At 39.3% G+C, this 22,880-nt stretch overlaps 1 protein-coding gene across 1 annotated transcript in view; it reads left to right on the top strand.

Moving 5' to 3' along the window:
• Window positions 1-22,571, top strand: part of ETNK1 (ethanolamine kinase 1) — a 32,036-nt gene extending 9,465 nt beyond the window's left edge. Inside the window, exons 2-8 of the mRNA XM_068141939.1 lie at window positions 2,290-2,549; window positions 3,512-3,652; window positions 5,151-5,293; window positions 11,875-11,958; window positions 13,921-14,081; window positions 14,810-14,883; window positions 16,898-22,571. Of these exons, the coding sequence (XP_067998040.1) occupies window positions 2,290-2,549; window positions 3,512-3,652; window positions 5,151-5,293; window positions 11,875-11,958; window positions 13,921-14,081; window positions 14,810-14,883; window positions 16,898-16,970 (936 nt within the window). The 3' untranslated portion in view covers window positions 16,971-22,571. The remainder of the gene's footprint in view (window positions 1-2,289; window positions 2,550-3,511; window positions 3,653-5,150; window positions 5,294-11,874; window positions 11,959-13,920; window positions 14,082-14,809; window positions 14,884-16,897) is intronic.
• Window positions 22,572-22,880: the final 309 nt, after the last annotated feature.

The raw sequence follows: 22,880 nt of genomic DNA, 5'->3' as shown, positions 1-22,880 counted from the left end.
TTTATTCATCATATGTGGATGCTGAGGAGAGAAAGCCATAATAGCTAAAACACAGCATCTTGCACTGTGAGAGTCTTGTCTTTTCCTCTATGGGAAACTTAAGATTTTTTTTCTTCAGCAACAACTCTTTTAGTTCCCAATGCTTCATTTCTCAAAGCCTCTGAGATGTGGAAATAAGCCTTCACACTTGTGTTTGAATGATACTATTTTACCTTTAAAGAGAGGAGGGGGAAAAAAAGTGTGACTTTTTGACTTGTTTTGCTTAAAAAGACTCCAACTGCTCCCTGCCCCAACAAATACAAAACAACCCCTAAACCTTTAGCAAAACAAAACCCCACCTGAACTGTCCAAGGTTCTTAGGAATGATTCATAAAATGGTTTAGGTTGGGAGGGACTTTGAAGATTTAGTTCCAACTCCCCTTCTAGGGACGCTTTCCACTAGATCAGGATGCATAAGGCCTCATTTAACCTGGCCTTGTACACCTTCAGAGAGGAGACATTCATGACCTCCTTGTGCAACTTGTCCCAGTGTCTCACTACCCTCACTGATGATTCCTGAAGCAAAGTTGCCTGCTGCTGACATGTGTTATTAATAAAAATGTGTTCATTAAATATTAGGGTTTGGTATAAGATCTGAAGTGCAACAGACTGCTCCATTTATCAACTTCTGTTGCAACTGGGAATTAAAAGGTGTATTCAGGGTCTTCAGGTTGCCTTTAAATAAAAGCCACTCGGAACCTTTTTTTTTTTTGTTTGTTTGCTGTGTTTTAATTAGGATTTTGGAGGCAGCAGTGTGGGAGAAGAGGCATGACTGTAAAGACTAAAAAAAACTGTACTCAAATATAAGTTACAGTTACTGTGAGAACTTTGACTTGAAAATGTTTGCTTCTGTTTAAGACTGCAGGAGATTGTTGAGTACTTAGGAAAATATATTTGTTCTTGTTTGTGGTGTTGCTTGTCACCTGAGAACGTTAATGGCTTGTCCTTTAGTCACTTACTAACAGATTGACTTAATATGTGTAGTTTAAATATTTAATCCAAATTGGCAAAGGGCAAATATTTTGAGAGTGTCAAGCATCTGTTTTCTGAGCTGTTAAACTGTCCTGGATTGTAGGAGACTGAGAACTGATGCGTTACTGTTGCAGGCGTGGAGTGGGATTTCAAATGCATAGCTACATGTGACTGGGGACATGCAGCCCAGTAGCTCAGAATCTAGTTGGCTTGTCAGGTAGCATCTGCAGGAGTTCAGCCTGTGTAGTAGCTAATTTAGGCCTTGTCATCAAATGTGAAATGAGAAGCAGCAGTTAAGGAGAGAGATTTGGGTGTGTTTGGTTTGGTGTTTTGGTTTTGTTTTTTTTGTTCTGCATTTCCTCTCCCTCCCCTGCTCAGGTGGGAACTTGTAGCATCTATACATCCATCATTATTTGAAAGACACTGAATAGGTTGTCATTAGATGTAAACATAATGCTGAAATAATGCTCTTACTATTTTAGAAAGTCAATTCCTTCATTTTCAGTATGTGTGACTAGGCTGGTCACAAAGTCCAGTAGATTGCAGGGCCTAAAAAAAATGCCTTTATCTTAATGATAAGGACTTAAAATGCTTCTAAAAGTCTTAAAATGGCATATACCAGTTAGAAAGTAAAAAAAAAAAAAAAAGTATGGTACTTGAAGCTAAAGGCTAGGGTCTTGAATTTTAAATACTGTCTCAAATCTGTAGGGGGCCAAAGTGACTTTAGGGATTGTTATCAATCAGTAAAATTTAGACCAAAGCTGGGGGAAGATAACCGTTGAACCTGGAATTGTTTCTGACCTGAAATTTGCCTTGAAAAGGTAGCTCTTTGAACTCTAGGAGTAACTTTTACTATTTCTGTGCTGATCAGCAAACAACTAAAATTCTGAAATGCATCAGAACTGCTTCTGGTTTTGTGCTGCCTGTACTCCTGACTTTGTACTGCTTTAGGATTGCTGCCTTGTTGGGGCGTTGATTTCAGCCACTCATCAGCTTCAGAGTAGTTACATGGAAACTCATTATACAATACTGAATTGGCAGTTACTGTCTTTTGCATGTAGTTTTTGTGTAGTTCACTATAGCATGTTTTCCTCTTCTCTTTTCATGTGTTAGTGGCAAAAAGTCCTTAAAACTTTCTTTGTAGTTTTCTGTATCTTACCAGTTTTTTTCCCCTAATGCTCAATTTAGTAAACCTCTGTGCTTTGTGAACTAAATAATAACTCTGTTCTTCTCCAGCATATCAAAAATGCCTTTTAAATCTGTTTTTTTACTTTTCAGCTGTTCACAGATGGAATCACCAATAAATTAATTGGCTGCTATGTGGGTGAGATAACAGACGACGTTGTTCTAGTTAGGATCTATGGAAATAAGACAGAGCTCCTAGTAGATCGAGATGAGGAAGTGAAGAGTTTCCGTGTGTTGCAGGCCCATGGCTGTGCACCTCAACTGTACTGTACTTTCAATAATGGCCTGTGCTATGAGTTCATGCAAGGAGAGGCACTGGATCCAGAGCATGTATGCAACCCAGATATTTTCAGGTAAGATTTTTTTCAATGATCTCATTAATTGATAGTGTTTAATTGTGCCCAGAGGATTTCAAGCATAGTAGAGCAGGTAGAAAAGAAGTATTTAAGCCCACAGTAAGTCAGTGTTCACATTCTTGACAGTGTGCTGTCCTCTTAGTTGTTATGGCCCTTCAGTGCTGAGCAAATGACCCTTGCTGCCTCCCCAGAAGAATGTTTTGGGTTGAAGAGCCCTCCAAAGGTCATCTAGTGAGCAGGGACAGCTTCCACTAGATCAGGTTACTCAGAGCCTTGTCCAGCCTGACCTTCAATATCTCCAGGGATGGGGACCTCAACTACCTCCCTTGGCAACCTGTTGCAGTATTCCACCACCTTCATGGTGCGGAACATGTTCCTAACATACAATCAAAATCTGCTCTTCTCTCATTTCAAACCGTTGCCCCTCATCCTATCCCTACAGGCCTTTGTAAACAGTCCCTCTGCAGCCTTCTTGTAGGCTCCCTTCAGGTATTAAAAAGTCACTATGAAGGGTCCTGGAGTCTTCTCCAGGCTGAGTAATCCCAGCTCCCTCAGCCTGTCCTTTAGAAGTTGTACATATTGTGAGTATTGAACATTTGCACATTACCACTAGGCAGATAACTGGTGTGGTGGAGTTGGCAGCTAATTTGAGTCAACTCTTCTGAAGGTAAGGAGGTTGAATTGTAGACTGCAAGTGTAAGTATTTACATGCTGCATGCTGTAACTGAACTCCATTCTCTCTGCCTACCCTCCTTGAAGTAGTAATGCTAGTAACCTTTTCAGTCTTAACAGATGCTACCTTACAGCTGTGTAGCTCTTGTTTAAGCCTTCTTTGGGCTCCTCTGCTGCATTTTTAAGAAAGTATGCTGCTGTTGTCATCTTTTGTTGCTAGCAAAATAGGATACTGTCAGATAGACATATTTATATAACATTAATGTGTGTGTGTTGTGTTGTTTTAGACTCATTGCCAGACAGCTTGCTAAAATCCATACTATTCATGCACACAATGGGTGGATTCCTAAATCTAACCTGTGGCTGAAGATGGGGAAATACTTCTCTCTCATACCCACAGAATTTGCAGATGAGGAAGTAAATAAAAGGTAGGTATTTCAGTATGTGCTTTACTGGCTTCCCATTCTTTCTGGTTGAAGAGTAGAAGTGTTTTAAAAAATAGTTTGTTACCATATACTGTTAAGTTGGAAAAAGCTTGAGATTTGTCTTGCTTGTGTATACTGGAGTAGCTGCATGTATGTTAAATGGGATGGAGTAATTCATCCAGTATGATGTGTGTGTATACACACATACAGCTCTTCGTTTGACTGGATGTTTAAACAATGGTAGTTTTCTTTAATCTTTAAAAAGAACTGTGGACAAGTCTTCACATAGTTGTCTCAACAGTTTTTATGAGAACTGTTCTTGTAAAATTGAGATCTGTATTCTGGGGTGAGATACTGAAAGCACATTTCCCAGGCTTCCAAGACTACTGCTTGGTGTTCATTCTAACCTGCATTTCCTAGCTGTCTTGTTCACTTGATAAATGTGTCCAAAATTGTGTGATGTGAAAGTAAAATTAATGATAGGCTCTTTTCTGGGTGGTGGGGTGAACTCCCAAGAGTGGCTTCCTCTTCAGAGGAGGTTGTTTTTGACTAGTCATTCTCGACCTGTGCTATCATGGAGTATGAATAATGGTCTCACCTAGGCTCAAGGATTTAATTACAATTTGTTTTTAGCATCCCAGCTACCTTTTGATGTGCAAATCAAACTGGGGTGTGTTTTCATAGCATCTAACAAAATACCCAAAGGCTTTTAGCATCAGTAACTGGAAGATTAGGATGAGAGGCACAGCAAAACTACATGAAATATTTAATCTAAATATAATTTCTGTATTACAATCTAAAGCTTGTGTTGAACACAATGTTTCTTGGGGAGCAGGGTCTTCTAAGATGAAACTGTAATTTGGAATTGCTTGCAAAATATCATCAAACCTGATACCACTCAGAAAGCAGATTGCATCTTAAACATTAATGGAACTTTTTTGATATATCACTGGTGCCAACTGCCCTTGTTGCATTGTAACTAAAGAATGCTCTAACAAAGTTGTTTGAATTGTTTTTCTTGTGCAACATAACATTCTTGCAAAAATGTGAGTAGTTAACAAAGTGGGTGGAAAAAATGGCTACTTAAGCATATTTACTGGGACTAAAGATGAAAGTTCCCTGTATGCAGATACATACAGTACTTAGTACTTACTGTTGTGCATTCTTCCTGAAGGAAGTCATGTGAGCAAAAAGTGAAAGAAACTCATGCCACAACCCTATTAGTTTCTATTCCTTTAAAATTATGCAGGATTGTATTTGATTCAGAAACCAATATCCTGATCTCTGGACTGCTGCACAGATTCTTCACAGAGTTGGTGTTTTTTTGGGGGAGGAGGGAGGCAAATTGTCATAATTTGCTGTTGTACCAGGGGACAGGGTTTGCAAGAAGGTCTGTTTGCGGAAAGAATGTAGAGGGAAAAAATAAGCTACTTAATTTCAAATGCTGGTATGGAACTCACTGTACTAAAAACTAACTCTTAAACTTCTTATACTTGAAAAGGTTTTTAAGTGACATTCCAAGTCCTCAAGTTCTTCAGGAAGAGATGACTTGGATGAAGGAGAGACTGTCAAATCTAGGCTCACCAGTGGTACTCTGTCACAATGACCTGTTGTGTAAGAATATTATTTACAACAAGAAACGAGGTAGGTATTGAACTAAGCAGTAAGTAGTGAGTGGCTGTGTCTGTGTTGTAATTGCATTTGCTGCCTCATTTGCTGCGTTTACTGACTTAGTTAACTGACCTCAGCTTTTTAAGACCTCAAGTAATGGCAACAATATCTGTGCAAGTAAGTTTCTTCATTAGGTAATTCTCATCTGTAGGTTACTGTACAGAAGAATAACATTGGTGCTCTTTGCCTTCTTTTTTAATGAATTTGTTAATTCCTAGGCTGCTCATGTGACTACATTTCAAAGTATATAATTGTTCATGTTAATTCTGTTTCAGTCATATAAACCTTTTAGGATGACAAAAAGCCTAACAAAAGCTAAGCACAGAAAATAGCTTGGAGATATTAGTTGCTATAATGTGTGTGTGTTCTGGTTTGTGATTGTGGGAAGACACTTTGATAATGAAGTACCTTAGTTCCAGTTAATACTGTGATCAGTGACTCAGTGTTTACTGTGTGAGGTACATAGGCAACTCAAAGATTTCTTGTGTAAATACATACTGTAAATACAAATACAGTCAAACAGTTGTAGGCAGTACACATCTTAACTGTTTTTGTTATAATACTCAGGTTAATAAGGAATGCCTTTTAGAGTTTCTGTGTAAACTTGCAGTTCCTTCTGTGGCTTGATTTTTAGTTGTTTGAGGTTTGGTTACTAAACACATCAAACAAAAGGCAAAGTAGTGACGCTAAAAGGGTCATTGTGCAGTAAAAATGCACAGCTTTCCTCCCGTTTTGAATATCTGAGTTTAGCTGAGTGCAATAAATTTATCATATTGGATGAGGATTTTCTTTTGAAGGGAGGATGCCACACATTCTAGTAGTTGTGGGAAGTTAAGATTGGCATGTAAATCAAAATGTGAAACTGTGAGTGGAATGGCAGTCTTTTCCACTGGTCTTTGGTCCCTTAAGCTCTAAATAAAAGCATACAAACAAGCTGCAGTTGGTTCTAATATGAAAATTGCCTGTGTGTATGTAAACATAAGTTCACTGGATGGATGCATGTGAATTGAGAAAATAAAGTCTTTTGGTTTGTATGCAGGTTTCCCTCTGAGTTAATAGCACTTTGGAATGGAATTGCTCCCAATTCTAGTTACAGAAGTGTGTGTGTGTGTGTGTGTATATATATATATGTTTATATACCTGTACAATCCTGTTAATTCATTTGTTAGTACATTTTAAATTGTAATGTAAATGCACTTTAAGAATTCAGTAGCTGAAGTGGTTTTATTTAGTTTCACTGATGTGTTCTGGTTTCACTTAAAATGCAGGGGGGAGTAAGGCATGGAAGGTATTAAAAAAAACACAAACCAAACAAAAAAAACCCAAACCAAAAAACTCAGCTTGTGCTCTTATATACACAACTCCAATGTGTATACCAGAAAACATCTGTTTTTATTGTGTTTTTTTCCCAACGCTGAAACTGCCTTGAGTTGTAGCATTCCAGAACAGACCCCATGAGGTAAAAGTAATTTTTATAGTCACTTTTCATAGTAGAACCATGCTGCAAAAAAACCCAAACATTTGAGGCATTCCTTTAGAGGGTTCACTCTCACACTCAATAGGTTTGAAGTTCCTACTTTTAAAACAAATGCTATATGCTTTTGTCTTTGTAAACAGAATGGAGGAATAAACAATGCCAGCAGTGCCTCACTTAAGAGCAATCCTACCATAACGAGTGTGTGAGTGCTTAGTGTTTGGGGGCAAGGTGGGGAGGAGGGAGGTATGTCAAGTACATTGGCTTCAAGGTAGATGTAAACAGCTGGGGGAAAAAAGAAGACTTGGAAACATGAAAAATGTATTTATTAAGCTTACATTTGGATATTGCACTTGTACTGTATTTTGAAACCTATGCAGTGTGGGTACAGCAGGCACTGTTTGTGGTAACCATACCTCAATGCCATCTGTAGAAGGGTCATTTGTAGTTTGAAAGCTGTTCTCATAGTTTACTTTCTACTGAGCAAAATGTATTAATCTGAGTACAACTTCTAAGATGAGGAATGTGATTTTTTTAGAAGTATTGCTGGAACTCTGTTTAGCAGAGCAAAAGCTTTTATTGGGATACAAATAATTTTTCAAGAGCACAAAATAGAATCTTCGAAGATGTGCTTTAATAGCAATGGCATTGAACTGTGTGAAGGCAGTTAACAGCTTTGATGTGCTTTTACTTTGCTTTTCCATGTAGAAACACTTCTAAGTCCTTGGTGACTGGAATTAGGAGAGAATTAATTTTCTAGATTACTGAAAGAAAGGGGAAAAAAGTTAAAGTTTATGCAAATCTATTAATGTTTATCTGACTTATCAGAAGTTGGCTCAAACTGTTTTAGCAACACTGTATTTGTGGTATTTGTGAATGCTTAATTTTGGGAGGAGGTGTGGGCACATACGTTTAAGTTACATAGTTTCTAGGACTCTTGTGCAATGCCATTACAATGGTTATGGCTTGTCCCAGTGCTTGCTTTAGACTTGTCTGCATTACAGCAATCTTAAATGTTCAGATTTGAAAGAAAGATCATAGTTGTGCCACAGACTACTTTTTAAGGCCACAGGATTTGGTGGCTCTTAATTTGAGACTGGAATAGCACGTTGAGTGCTAGCTTCATTTAATGGAGTTTCACTCATCCAAAGTTCACGCTGTGGCTGAGAGAACTGTGCCTCTTGCTGTTTTGCTAATGTCCCTTTGCAGTCACTCAGGATATGGAAATTTGCAAGTGTTACTTTTACGTAACTTTTAATTATCAGTGTCATCTGCTCTTTAAAGGATATAATTCAGAGCTTCATGTTGCTTTTAATTACAATTTGGACATCAAGATAGTCAAAATATCATTGAAGCTTAGTATTGCTTCTTTATAGACCTTGTATTCTGATGCTCTTCAAGTCTTGGGGTTTTTTGGTTTTGGTGGGGGGTATTGGTTGGTTTTTATTTGTTTGGCGTTATTGTGGTTGATTTGCCTTTTTTTGTTTGTTTTGTGGGGTTTTGTGTGTGTGTTTGGTTGGGTTTTTTGTTTTGCCTTTGGTTTTGCTTGTTTGGGGTATTTTTAGTTGTGGGGTCTTGGTTTGTTTTTCCCCCAGCATGACCTGGAAGTTTGCAAAAAATTCTTGATGTTTTAAGAATACTCAATGCTATTCAGTAAGACCAAGTATCAGTATTCTTTTGTTTGTGTATATGATCTCTTTGAATGTATTAAAATCACCTGCCAGGAAGTTGAGTGTGTGGTTAGATGGCTAGTTTTGTTCTGTTTATTCCCTCTGCCTACCCAATGTTTTCTATGATCTTTGGTAGGAGTCTGTGGGTGCTCAGTGCTTCTGAAGACTGAGGTATGTTTAAGGCTTCTGGTTTTGATCTGAAAACCTTTTTGTTTTGCAGGGCTACACTGAATAAATTTATAGCTACATTTGTTCTTTGGGTTTATGACCCCTTTGTGAATTTTCAAGTATATTAGTAGCATAGATCATTATTTTTAATGAAGCTGTCATCTATGGCCTCAATGGCTCACCTGATGAGTAGGATGGGATGGAGCACAGGCTCATCATTGTGCTGTAGTAACTACAACTAGGATTGCCCATTGAAACTTATTAAATCATTAGAAATGAAGAGCAGCTGGAAGGAGAGCTGTCATCACCCTCCTATCTTTCTGTGAGATCTAGCAGATGCTCTGACTGCTATGTGATCTGTTAAAAAACCCCTAATTTCTGATATGTGGAACACAGCACATATTTTGTGCCTTCATGTGGTTTTCATGGATTACCTTGCCTGTGAGATTACTAGGAGACCCCACAAATAATGCAATGTTTTGACTTGAAACACTCAATCTTCTTGATGTTTGTATTCCTGTCGATAACAGTAGCTTCTCCAGGGAGATGAGGGAGCTTAGTTTTAAATCATACCTCACTTCCAATACAATAGCAATGTGCTTAGACTAGTGTCTCTTGTTCATCTGCTTATATCCACTGATATCAGAGACACAAATTCTTTGTACTTCCAGAAACTTCAAAACAAAAAGCCAGCTGTTTATTAATGTAAGCCATAGCTTTTGGAATTGGACTTCCTGTAGGAATGGTATTAAAAGTAACTTCTAATTATAGTGTTATTTAAACAATTGATACAAAATTTCTTCTGCTTCCTCTAAAAGGACATGTTTACATTATGCAATTATAAAGTGGAAAAACAAAGTTTTAGCTTTATTTCACAGAACTCTGCATCTTTACTTTGAGCCCTCATGCAGAAATGGAGTTCTACAGTAGCCTGAGTCTGAAAGAGCTCAGTGAAAATGCAGGACTTCTTCACTTGGAACTTTTGTCTTAACAAATTTGAGTTTGTCAAATTTTCTTCATCTGCTGCAGATTAGATATGCTAATGATGCTGCCTTGTGGTGCCCTGCACCATGCTCCTTGTGCAATGAGAGGAGGTTTGTGCCATCACTTATTCTCATGCATTTCACCCCTAGAGTGCCTAGTACCAGTTGTCCTAATGAGAGAGTGGGAAGCACAAGCATTATTACCAGTTTTCCATTCAAGCAGTGACAGAGGTAATCTGTGACAATATTAAAAGATTTTAGTTGCAGATACTCTAAAATTTCTTGTCCCCTCAGGATTCTAGAGAATGTCAAATTTTGCATTGCCAACAAGATTTTCCTTGGAGGAGCTGGCCACTTTGCAAGCCATTTTCATTTTTGGTTTGTTAGATTCTAAAAGATTTAATCTTACAACCATGGTAATTAATCCTCTCTTTTTGTGAAAATAAAGGCAAACTCTGCCTTGGAGGATTGTCACTTAGTGATTTTTTTTGAGTTGTGGAATTTAACTTTGCTTGTAAGTGCTTAGACAAGATTTATATGTTTGAAAAACATTTAATGTTTTAGAATTTCAACTTCAATGAAGATGAACTGCATAGGAAGGAACATGTCTAATAAAGTGTTGTGATAACTTGGCCAGGACACTTACCTAGCAAAACTGTTATTTGATAATCACAGAATGGTTTGGGCTGTAAGGGGCCTTCAAAGGTCATCCAATCCAACCCTCTCTGCAGTGAGCAGGGACATCCTCCACTGGATCAGCTTGCTCAGAGCCTTGTCCAGCCTGACCTTGAGTATCTCCAGGGATGGGGCAACTACCTCCCTGGGTAGCCACCCTCATGGTGCAGAACTTATTCCTGGCATCCAATCTAAATATCTTTTCTCATCCCAAACCATTGCCCCTGCTCTTACTACTGCAGGCCTTTGCAAATGGTCCCTCTGCAGCCGCCTTGTAGCCCCCTTCAGGTACTGGAAGGCCTCTATTAGAATAGTCTCCCCAGAGCCTTCTCTTCTCCAGGCTGAACAACCGCAGCTCCCTCAGCTTGTCCTCGTAGCAGAGGTGCTTCAGCCCACTGTGTTCATCACCCTCCTCTGGACCTGCTCTATCAGGTCCATGTTCCTCCTATGTTGAGGGCTCCAGAGCAGGACTCAGTACTCCAGGTGAGGTCTTACCAGAGCACAGTAAAGCATCAGAGTCAGTTCACTTATCTATTGGTCATGCTTCTTATGATGTATCCACAATTAAGGAGACTGTATATTAGACCCTCTGAATCCTTAGTCTAGGAAACATGTAGCATACTTAACTTTAACATGATTATTGATTTGTTTTTCTTTTAATTAACACCAAGTTCTGATAGTTAGCATTAGTATGTATAAGATGTTTTAAGTCATGCTAAGAAGATTGTTCATTGTATTCTAATATAAGTATGCAGCCAACCATCAAAGAATGGGTATAGAAAGGGAGAAGGCTGCAACTATTGTAGTTGCCCATTTCAGCACAGCAGTTTTGCATTTTAATGTTGTAGTTCAAAAGCTGTTAAGTGAACCCATTGCTTTATTTTCTGATTTTTATTTTTGTTAATCTTCTTGGTTTCCCTTGAAGCAGAGGAGCTGGTTGCATCTAGTCCATCTTGTTAATGGTTTGGCTGATGGGCTGTAGACATTCTTGAGCAGCTTCTATCTGCGTTACCTTGAGTGAAGCATTTTTCCCAGCTTCCCTCTTGGTTACTAAATAAAAGGCAACAATAAGTAAGTCTTGCTTTGTTTAAGTGTGGCTAGAGGAGGCAGGAAACATCAAGATGTTCAAGGAAATACCTACATGTTGCAATGTCTTAGTCCACTGTGATTGTACACTTGTGAGAATAAACAGGACTGTTCTATTTTAAGTCGGGGAAGAAAGTGGTCTGGTATGTCTATGTAAAGCTTCAATAAAGGATCTTCTACTGTATTTCTTACTTGGAAGGTAAGGGATGCCCTCATGTGGTAGAACTGAAAATTGAAGCTCTGCCATTCAGGGTTTAAATAATTGTAAGCTCTAAGTAATTGTTTAAGAACTTTCTTGAATTAATATTCAAGGGGATTTCATGTAATAAAAATCACAGCCTTGCCCTGGAATGTCTGAGTGGACTCAGCTGAGCACAAGTCAGACAGGTGTGTGGTTTTGTTTTGTGATTCCCCAAAACTTCAAAGGACATCAAAGGATTGGGGATGTGATCTCATTTGATATGGGCTCTGATGTTGCTGCTGTTGTCTCTCACATAGGTGATGTGCAGTTCATAGACTATGAATACTCTGGATACAACTACTTGGCTTATGACATTGGAAATCACTTCAACGAGTTTGCAGGTAAAAATTGGATTTTGGAGGTAAAGATGCAATGGTTTTATAAAAACCTCTTATTCTTGCACATTCTTTTTCTGTCTGTGTATTTAGATAGATTTTAATCAGATTAGCAGCTATATATATGTAGCTGTTTCATTATACAGGCTTCCTTTGCAGCTTTGCTGACCCAGAATTGCACCCAGCAACGAAGTGTGGCTCAGTTGGTAGCGCATAAGACCTTTAATGGGAAGGTTATGAGTTCAAGCCTGCAGTGGGCAGTAGTGTCCTCCCTACTCTAGTCATGAGGTCTGCGGTGACAGATTGGACTCGATGACCTTTGAGGTCTCTTCCAACCTTAGTGATACTGAAATGGGGTTATGAGGTCCTAAGCTTTACTAGAGATAAATGCAGAACTTGCATTAACCAGTTCAATTTCCTTTCAGTGGATGCCAATTCCATTTACTCCATAGTAGAGCAATAACCTTGAGTGTATATTGTATAATTTCAGAAGCTGGGGCAACAGGAAAAATTTACATAGTGATTAGTACAGAAAGAGTACAGCTTGGTATGAGATTAGATTGCTTCACACTGAAGCAAGTTCAGATAACTTTATAACATTCCAGGTATATATTTAGTAATTTAAGTTGTAAATTTGGTGATTTAAGCATTTGGCAATCACAAATATTTATTTACAAGATATATTGGAGATCTTTGATTATTATCATCTTTTTAATCTAGAATTTCTCATGGTATGACTACATTTTTAAGGACCTAAGCTCAGTAAGAAGATTAAATGCACAATTACTACTTAATGTTTTTTTTCTTAGGAGAACAATTTTTTCCCATCTCTGCTATTTGATACCTATTTAATATTATTTTTCTAAGATAAATTTGAGTGGATCCGACACAGAAAAGAGGAGGTGCTAAGCGATAATCTTAAAAGACTTAATGAGAATTCCTAAGTCCTTTGAGAACTGGTAGCTAGTCAGAATGAGCTGTGATCCAGGTTTGGGATTTCTGGCAGATTCCTTGCATCCTATCGCTAAGCAGCTCCAGTATAGCAAGAAAAACAGGACAAAAAGAATAGCTGTGGATGTAAGACTCGAAATTCTGCCAATACCCTGTGGGGGAAAGAGGTAGACTTCTGATTTTTCTCTCAAATTTGAGCTTAGTTGGTGACAGTGTACATGCACCTGGAGTCAGCCTTGGATATTGTTGCATGCAAGGCCTTTTTGTTATAAATTATGAAGCACTTAATTCATATGTTTGTGAGATTTTTTTGTTTCACAATGCAAGTACTTTCTCTTAAGGCTTCTCTCAAAGCCAGACTTGTATTTTGAGATTCAACAAGTAGAATGTGTCCATGGTTGCAAAGAAACAACATAAATCTTACTGCTATGTTGAATGCTCTGTGTGTGAGAAATCCTCGTCAACATGTAACTGATAGAATAGAATAGACCAAACCAGGTTGGAAGAGACCTTCAAGATCATTGTGTCCAACCCTCCTAAACAACTAAACCATAGCACCAAGCACCCCATCAAGTCTCCTCCTGAACACCTCCAATGATGGTGACTCCACCACCTCCACAGGCAGCCTATTCCAATGGGCAATCACTCTCTCTGTATAGAACTTTTCTAACATCCAGCCTAAACCTCCCCTGGCGCAGCCTGAGACTGTGTCCTCTTGTTCTGGTGCTGGCTGCCTGGGAGAAGAGACCAACATCCGCCTGTCTACAACCTCCCTTCAGGTAGTTGTAGAGAGCAATAAAGTCACCCCTGAGTCTCCTCCTCTCCAGGCTAAGCAACCCCAGCTCCCTCAGCCTCTCTTCATAGGGCTTGTGTTCCAAACCCCTCACCAACTTTGTTACATGCTAACAAGTCAGGTCAAAACAAAAAACACCAATGTTTGTACACACGGATTTTTGTGGGTGGGTGGGGAGAAAGGAACATGATAAGGTTCTAATATGTACTTTTTCTGTTTTCTAGGAGTAAATGAGGTAGACTACAGCCTTTACCCTAACAGAAAATTACAGGAACAATGGCTGAGATCTTACCTTGAGGCCTACAAAGAGTACAAAGGATTTGGCACAGAAGTCAGTGAAAAAGAAGTTGAAGTACTGTATGTCCAAGTCAATCAGTTTGCACTGGTAAGACACTTAAAAATGCAACCAAACCAACCAACAACCACAAACAAACATAGCAAAACTGAAAACCACAAGCAAACAGAAACCCCAAACCCAACTTACATAGCCTGTTCTGTGGAATCTTTCTGGTATGTTGTGTGTTTAAGATCTCAGTAGAATATTCTGACTTTAGAAGTCTTACAGTGAAATAAAAGGATAATGTTTTCTTACATTAGAATATTTATTATTATTGTTCTACAATTATTAGAAAAGAGATAATTAGATTATTCTGGAGTCTTTCAGTACTGCTGTAGCCCTTTCCTTGCAGTCTCTTGGCAAGCAGGGAGTTGCTTTCAGATTTGGATTTGGTTATCTTGGTTTAAATTGTAGGAATTTCATATCTTTTTCTAGAGTTGAATACATGTAGAATACTACAGATTTATTTAGCAGCAGTAGCAATGTGTTGTTTCACCTACAACAGTCGATGCAAAAGATGACCTATTTCATCAATGCAGCATTATTTTTCTTGAAAATGTGTGGAGGGTTGGGAGTCCAATGGATTTACTCTACCAGCAATTAATTCCGTCATATTTGTTTACCACTCTTTGGTAAAGAGATCAAATGACTTGACAAAAAGCTTGAGTCTTGGGAGTTCTCTTCTAGGCAGCTTCTTGTTTCAATGTGAGAATTCTGTTTACAGGTTGGATTTATAATGTTAATTTTTCACTATTTTTTTTTTCCCCCCTTTTCAGGCTTCCCACTTCTTCTGGGGATTGTGGGCTCTAATTCAAGCCAAATATTCCACCATTGACTTTGATTTTCTAGGGTAAGTGTGCTTGATACAATCTTCTTTAAAGAGATTTTGTGATGACAATGCATGTTCTGTTGCCTGAGAAGCTAGCCTGTGATGTTCTTTCAGAGAGATGTATCTCTCTGACATTTGTTTTTTCATGGCAAGAGGCAGAGGATTTAATCTCTCCATTGGCCACAATGTGCCCAGGGCATCCTGGGGTGTATTGGAAAGGGTGTGGAGAGTAGGTTGAAGGAGGTTCTCCTTCCCCTCCACCCTGCCCTAGTGAGGCTGTGTCTGGAATATTGTGCCCAGTTGTGGGCACCTTGGTTCAATAAGAACCTCAGGGAACTGCTTGAAGGAGTCTAGCACAGAGCTGCAATGATGCTGAAGGCAGTGGAACATCTCTCTGCTGAGGAAAGGCTTGAGGGAGCTGGGGCTCTTGCGCTTGGAGCAGAGGAGCCTGAGGGGTGACCTCATTCATGTTTAGAAAGATGTGAAGGGCAGTGTCAGGAGGATGGACCCAGGCTCTGCTTGGGGATGTCTGACAGGACAAGGGGTAGTGGGTGCAAGCTGGAGCAGAGGAGGTTCCATGTGAACATAAGAAAAACTTTTTTCCCTGTGAGGGTGCCAGAACCCTGGAGCAGGCTGCCCGGAGAGGCTGTGGAGTCTCCTTCTCTGGAGATATTCCAAATCTGCCTGGATGTGTTTGTTCCTGTGTAGCCTACTCTAGTTGTTACTGCTCTGGTAGGGGAGTTGGACTCGATGATCATTGGAGGTCCTTCTGACCCCTAACATTCTGTGATACTGTGACTGGTCCAGGTAATAAAATTAATTTTGCGTGGCAAAAGATCCCACTTTAGAGATTTTTGCATTAAGTTGATCTGGGCTTAGTTGTGTAAACACTTAGATTTCTAAAGGAGACAAAACATGAATTTCTTCACAGAATATTCTCAAGTCGAAGTACTGGTAGTGACCACTAGATGGCAAACTTAAAAAAAGTTAAAGCACAGGTGGTAGGTAGGACTCTAAAACGTGTCCATTTTCAATAAAATCTCATTCTTGCAATGATCAAGATCAAATTTCCCTGCACCTGTATTTGTCAGTTGTTGCACAGTCTATTAAGAACTATTAATGTCTATAAATATGAGGGCTGGGTGTCAGGGTGAAGGTGCTGGTCTCTTTTTGGTGGTCCCCAGGAATAGGAGAAAGACCAATGGGTGCAAACTGGAGCAGAGCAGGTTCCATCTCAGCATGAGGAGAATCTTCTTTACTGTGGGTGTGATGGAGTTCTGGAACAGGCTGCCCAGAGAGGTTGTCAAGTCTCCTTCTCAGGAGGCTTTCAAACCCCTCTTGGATGAATTCCTGTGTGGCCTGCCCTAGGTGATCCTGCTTTGGCAGGGGGCTCGGACTCAGTCTTTCGAGGTCCCTTCCAACCACTAACATTATATGGTTAAACACAAAAACACCACCTTTGATGCTCTCAGAACAGCATCTCTTTTAGAAACTGTAGTAAGCTGGGATTGGAAGGGTAGTGACAGTATCACAGTATAGCTTAGGTTGGAGAGGACCTAGAGGATCATTGAGTCCAACCTATCAACACTGACCCCATAACTAGACCATGGCACCAAGTGCCACGTCCAATCTCATCTTGAACGCCTCCAGGGTCGATGACTCAACCACCTCCCTGGGCAACCCGTTCCAATGACGAATGACTCGCTCGGTGAAGAACTTCCTCCTCACCTCGAGTCTAAACCTCCCCTGGCGCAGTTTGAGAGCACAACAGGGTTGCTTGGTTGTTTATTTTTCCTTTGGCAGCTGCTAAGGGTCATTGTTGGAAACGGATACTGTGGTAGGTGGACTTTTGCCTAGCCCTGCCTAGCATCATGGCTGTTTCTTAGAATCATTGTCAGGGCTGGAAGACACCTCAAGGATCCAATCCCCCTGCTATGGGCAGGGACACCTCACACTGTCAGCTTGCTCAGAGCCCCTGTTTGCATGTGAGGAGCTACCTGCTCTTAACATCCAGTCTCTCTTTCCCTTTGAACAGGTATGCAATTGTTCGGTTTAACCAGTATTTCAAAATGAAGCTGGAGGTCATGACATTGACTCTTCCTGAGTAATGAGGAGGAAGAAACTTACCAAGTGGATAGACAACCCCTGAATCCTGAATCTTTTTCTGAGAACAGATACTGGAAAAAAAAACCTAAACATTTGCTGAAGTTCTGTAATGCTCACTTGGTGGTTCTTGCTTTATAAATAATGCCTCTAAACAGTCCTTCAATGTTAAATTTACTATGAAGAACATACGTACTGCTGTTGATATCAGATGGATTAGAAACTTGCTAAATCTATGAAAAGTTGTAGAAAAGGCAATTTAATCCTTCTTTGTAATTTAACATATGCTGTATGTGAATTATTTATTCTAAGTTTAACATAACATGATTCCATTGCTGCTTCCATCAGTTTCTGTAAAAGTTTGGTGCAGTTCCAAAGGATTTGTTGAACAGCTTATTTTATTGAAGTTGCATTAACTTATATTCAAGAAAACATGGTCAGAGAATATTAACCTGTTAGATGTACACAAGCAAAAAGAAGTGATGAGAGACTTGTCAGATCACCAGTGTGGTGTAACTAGGGAGAAAGGTTAGGACCATCTTTCTTTTTGTTTTCAACAAGAAAATGGTAGCTTTCTGTCTGATGGCATTGTTCTTTTGTAACAGTCAACTAGCTTGCTGAAATGATAAATAATGTTCTGAGTTTTTCCTTCTTGATGTGTTAAAACTGTAGAAACTTAAAGGTTCTGTGACGATCAGATTCTCTGAGGATATGAACTGTCCTGGTGTTAGATGGACAGCATACAATCTCATGACTTCTGTGGGAAAGCTGCTTGTTCATTCAGTGTACTTGTAAAGCAAAAACCCCCATTATTCCAAATTCTAGTCTTTTTTTGAAGACTGATTCTAAATTCAAACACTTTTCTGGTGTCTATTTGATGTGCTTCAGCAGTGGACTGTTGAACTGAAGAGGATGAGTGAACAGGTCCTGTTGCACTGGGGAGCAAGACACTTAGGTTTACAGTTCATCTATCGTTGACATCTCTCTGCTTTGTCGTCTTCTAACCTTGGGTTCTGGTCTTTAATGCTTGGTCCTGTAGTTGGAAATTGTCTTACTTTTTTTTCCTGTTGCAGCAAATGACTTTTCAAAGTCTCTAGTTCGAAGGATGGTATGGAAATGTACCTGACTTGAACGATGGGGCTTTGATCATCACACCCATTTTCTTATTTCTTAAAGCTATTATACCAAGAATGGTCTGGATTAACAAAATGTGAATTTGAAAAGGAAATGTTTACTTCAAACAATGTATAAGTTTGCATGGAAAAGAGGCTTTAAATTTGAAAGGGGGTGGCGGGGGTGGGAGGGGAAGAAATCCACAACAGAAAGAAAACAAACCAGTGTTGGGGTTGGTTAAGCATATATCCAACTCTGATTTAAACTCTGAGAAACTTTGCACTTTGGTCACATAAGTGCCCACATGTACAAAGTCTGTGTGTGTGCATATACACGGCAAACACAAACTTAGCTGAAGAGTAAATATTAGGGGGAGTCTGTTGTACAGACTCCAGCAAAGATATTTATTCAGAATTGCTTTATGGTACACCATGCACAGAGATGTGTGTGTGCTTTACTACAATAGCTTGGATCAATTCAGGACAAAGACAATTTATGTGAATGAAAAAAATCTCACCTGTAAAGACCATTTTGAATGGCATTCTGTTCTTTTACAAAAGCAAAGTTTTTAATTCCTTTTCTTGTCTCTTTTTTTATTCATCTCTGGAGGTTTCTGGCTTTTTGTTTTCCTTCAGTCAAAACCTTGATGCAAATAGAAGAACTGGGATTTTTATTTTAAGTTTTTCTTCCTTTTTCACTTGAAATAAGTAACGATTTGGTTAGCATTTGTTAGCTGGAGGCTCCTTTACTGGACAGGTTTATTTCTAGTTTTTCCTTTTTTTTAGTAGCTAAATATACACAAGAAGTTACCAAGGATGTTGCTAGAGCTCATGAAAGTACTGAAGGCTTTAATTTTCTATACTTTCTCCCTGTTGACATTATTGACAGACATTGAACAATACCCATGGTAGTCCCTTGTAAGTTCACCAAGATCTACTTTGAAGTAAGATTGATAGAGATTTATTTCTTTTTTGAACTCTTACTACTATTGTCTTGAAGTGGTGGATTTATTTCTGGCAGTGCTGCTTTCTGTTTGTGAAACGTTTGTAAAAGGCCTTGAAGTTCACTCCGTCTTGGGAAATCCAACACTTGACAGCCCCTGACTTCCCCAGCAGTTGGCAAAACACGTTCCCTTTTCAGGTACCAGTACTATTTATGTTTGGAGTTAGTGTAAATGTTTGGGTTTTGGTTTTTTTTTTTTTTAGCACTATTTTTGTTTGTATAGCTCAAGTAGCAATAACTGTAGGAGTGGAAGCTTGCTTCTGCAGAACCAAAGCTCTTCATGAGTGCAGCTCAATCTCATTTCTGTGCAGTTCCACTGAATCCCATAAAAGCACTTTGAAGTAGATAGTAAATACTGCAAGCTTTTCCTGAGCCACTTCGAAGAAGCACAATGATTATCACAGGTCACAGTGGTTGACTTTGCAGTACTGGTAGAGGCTTTCATTTTGCATGTTGAAATTCATTTTACACACTTAAATGCTGCTTTGCATCAGCTGTCAAGACAAGTGCAGATTAAAACGATCTCTGAGGAAATACTGTAAAACATTTTTCAGACTGAAATGCCAGGGACCTTGAGTCTCCTTTCCCCATCCGTGTGAGCTGGTAGCACTCGGATGCACTCTCACTTGCTAAGGAATATCTGCAGATGTGTCAAGTTTGAAGCAGTAGTTTGCAAAGGCGTTGCAGATTATCAAGTAGCTTGAAACTGTGAATACAGGACGTTCTGAATGTAAGTTAGGTACTAGAGAACATGTACTTATTGCAATTAATTTGTCTCAGTCTCTTTAATAGCAACATTAAAGGTATTTGAAGGAATAAAAAAAAAAAAACCCTGACTGAGCTCTAGAAACATCCTGTAGTAGTTTTGACTGTGACTTGCCAAGAAGTTACTCTGTTGCCTTTATGTTACGCTAAGGGCACGAATGCCAACATTAATAATTCTTCCTGTAGTTAAACCCAAATTGTAAATATCAACAGGATTATTAGTAATGGCATTCTTGCAGAAATAGCATCAAGTCAATAGACCATAGTGGCCTGGTTGCTTTTGTAAAGCAGAATAGTGTGAATTTTTTTCTTCTCATTTCTGCAGCCAGATCTGGCTAATCCATGTATGATTTCTTAGGTCACTGGACTCTCACATAATGCTCAACTCCTTCATTTCTACTTCTCGATTCGCGTTTTAAAAGGACTTACCAAATCTGCATTAACCAGATCTGACTGTGTGTGTATATACAACAGTGTAAATAACCATTTGTAAATTAGTGTGAATTGTACTGTACCTTGCATTTATGGACTTGTGTATTGCATTGTATTCTCTCCTCTTTTGTAGAAATTTTGATGTAAAGGAGAAGTCTAACTGTGAGGATTTGTTTTTGTTAAAATGACCTGTAACAGAGCATAACAGTTTTATGTTAAGATACCCATTTATAGCCTTGGGCATCCAGTGTCTTACCCTCTTCTCCCTCTCCTGCCCCTCCCCCTTAGTTTTTTTGACATCTTGCTCTTGGGAATGATTCTTGGAATAAAGCAATTTATACAGCACGAAGATGGAGCGTGTCTGTTCGAACAATAGGGCAGACTGGGAGAGGTAAATTTGCAGTACCTGTGGTATAGGGAAAGCTGTTAAAGATGTGCTCACTTGCCCAAATTTCCGATGTGGTGTTGAATGCTGGTGACTTCTTAAGTGTGGTAGCATACTCTTGATGTGTGTGCTCCCATGGTGACAGCAGTTGAGCTAGGTGTGATAGAAGTTCCCCAGCTGAAGTGGTTTTGCTGGATATAGCAAACTTGTAAATGCTTATAGTAAATGCCCAAATCACCAAAATAGTTCTGCCAGTCATTCCCCTCAATACTAGAACTGCCTAGTGGCAGTTATAGACTATTTGAAACTTGCCAGATGTATTTTTCCCTGTGTGCCATGCCCTTTCCCTCCCTGTGCCCCAAACCACTACTTCACTAGGGGAAACATGAATATTTAAGATTCCTTTCCATACTTAACCATGGCTGTTTCCTTTGTGACTAAAATTGTCTTCTCTTTTGTCAGTACACATCAGAATTTTTTTTATGTGTAGGAAGACCCTTTCTGAAGAGACCTTTAATCTTGGCAGCACAGACAGTTTTCCGCAAAGGCTGCCTTTCCCTGGCTGTCCTAAACTCCATAGTGTCCTTCCAGCAGTTAGTTTATTCTTGTCACAGCTGTGGTTAATAACTCTGCTGGAAAATGCCAGTGTGCAAATCTCATTGTCCATCTGACACGCTGATCTTGATCCACTGTGTGCATCCTGTGAGGCTGATCTGCACTGGCTGGTACGTGCAGGCATGCTTAGCAGCGTTGACACTTTCAGTTACTAGAGTCCTGGGAAGTGAGTTCATCAAAAAAGTATTAGTCAAAAGGAGGAATGGGCTCAGTAAGTACAAGTAAATGGAAATACTTCACCTGTAAACTTGAGCTTAAGCTTTTGATGTAGCAAGGTATTGAATAAGCTTGCTTACTTGCATGGTTTAAGGACAAGAGCAAATTGTAAAGTTTGTTGCAGAATGACGTTCAGATTTTCTTTCTTTTAAGCATTTTCTAGCTAAGAAAAGCTTAAATAGTTTGTTACACCTAATGAAAGATGTTAACTTTGGGTAACTTTCTGATTAAACAGAATTTTGTTCCATAACCCAATGAAATGTAATCTCTTGCTTGGGATAATCCTTCATGTAGTTTGTAGAGGAGGCTGCCCACATCATACCTGTCTGCATTTGAGCTATATGGTCTTGAGTTTATTTTAACTTCTGTTGTTTACTGTGCCCTTGGATGCCTTCTAAAGTGTGCTAGATTACTGAACTACTGGAATTTAGCTGCTGTCTTCTATCATCTCTTCCACACCATGCAGGTTGTAATTGTGGCAGTAGAACAGAAAGTGAATGGCCAAACCTTGGAGTAATGGAAGGCTGATGCTGAGCAGTCTTGCAGCTGATTCTTCCCCCCCCTCCACCCCTTTTTATTATGAAAGACTGCAAATTGCTTGTTTCCATTAGTTGTGAAAAATAGGCAAAGCCTTTGGTCTTGTGCAAGGTAGATGTTGTGTTGGCCAACCATGAGGCTTTTAAGAGGAGGACTCTCCACAGTGAGAAATGACACAAGTCCAGATGGGGCTAGACTTTGGTTTATAGATGTCTGGAGTGGAAAGGAAAATGTATGAAACAGTTGCATGTGGCAGTTAAGTGGGAATGTGCCATCAAATGGGTGTGGGCAGACTGGAAAAAGCATTGTTTGATTTTTATTTGTAGGTGACTTTTCCAATTGGTGTCATCTGTTGCTATTAAGTTCTTGTTATTGGGAAACCAGTTATCTTAGGGTGGGGGAGAGGAAAGAAAGGTTCCAGAAGATGATTAAAAGTACCCTAGCTGATAAATTTGGAACATTTTAAATGTGCATTGGGCTTTTCAGTGTATTTAATAGTACAGGTAGTGGTCTGCACCAGATTTTTAATTAAGGGGGTGGGGGGTGGGGTTTACTACTGTGAAATGTCAGGAAACTGCCTGCAGTGGCTGATTGTGATCTTAGAACAAGTGTCCAGACTGCCACATTGACATTTCAAGATCTTACATCAGCTGTTTCTGTAGCCTCCTGAAATTGTTGAGCTGCTGCCTCAGGTTCCCTGTGGTGTGGAACTTAATTCACAGACGTTCCAAATATGTTTGATTTGATGTTTATGGAGAGATGACACAGAATACTTAGTGGATGTTTCAAAGTTGAGTGAAGACGTAGAAAGCCAAGGAGTTACTTGAAATCTAAGACATTCTGGAAAGCG

This window comes from Melanerpes formicivorus, unplaced genomic scaffold, assembly GCF_026170545.1.
Source record: "Melanerpes formicivorus ecotype bairdi unplaced genomic scaffold, bMelFor1.0.p_v2 SCAF_8, whole genome shotgun sequence".
NCBI classification, from domain to species: Eukaryota; Metazoa; Chordata; class Aves; order Piciformes; family Picidae; genus Melanerpes; species Melanerpes formicivorus.
This window is presented reverse-complemented; position numbering and strand designations above follow the sequence as displayed.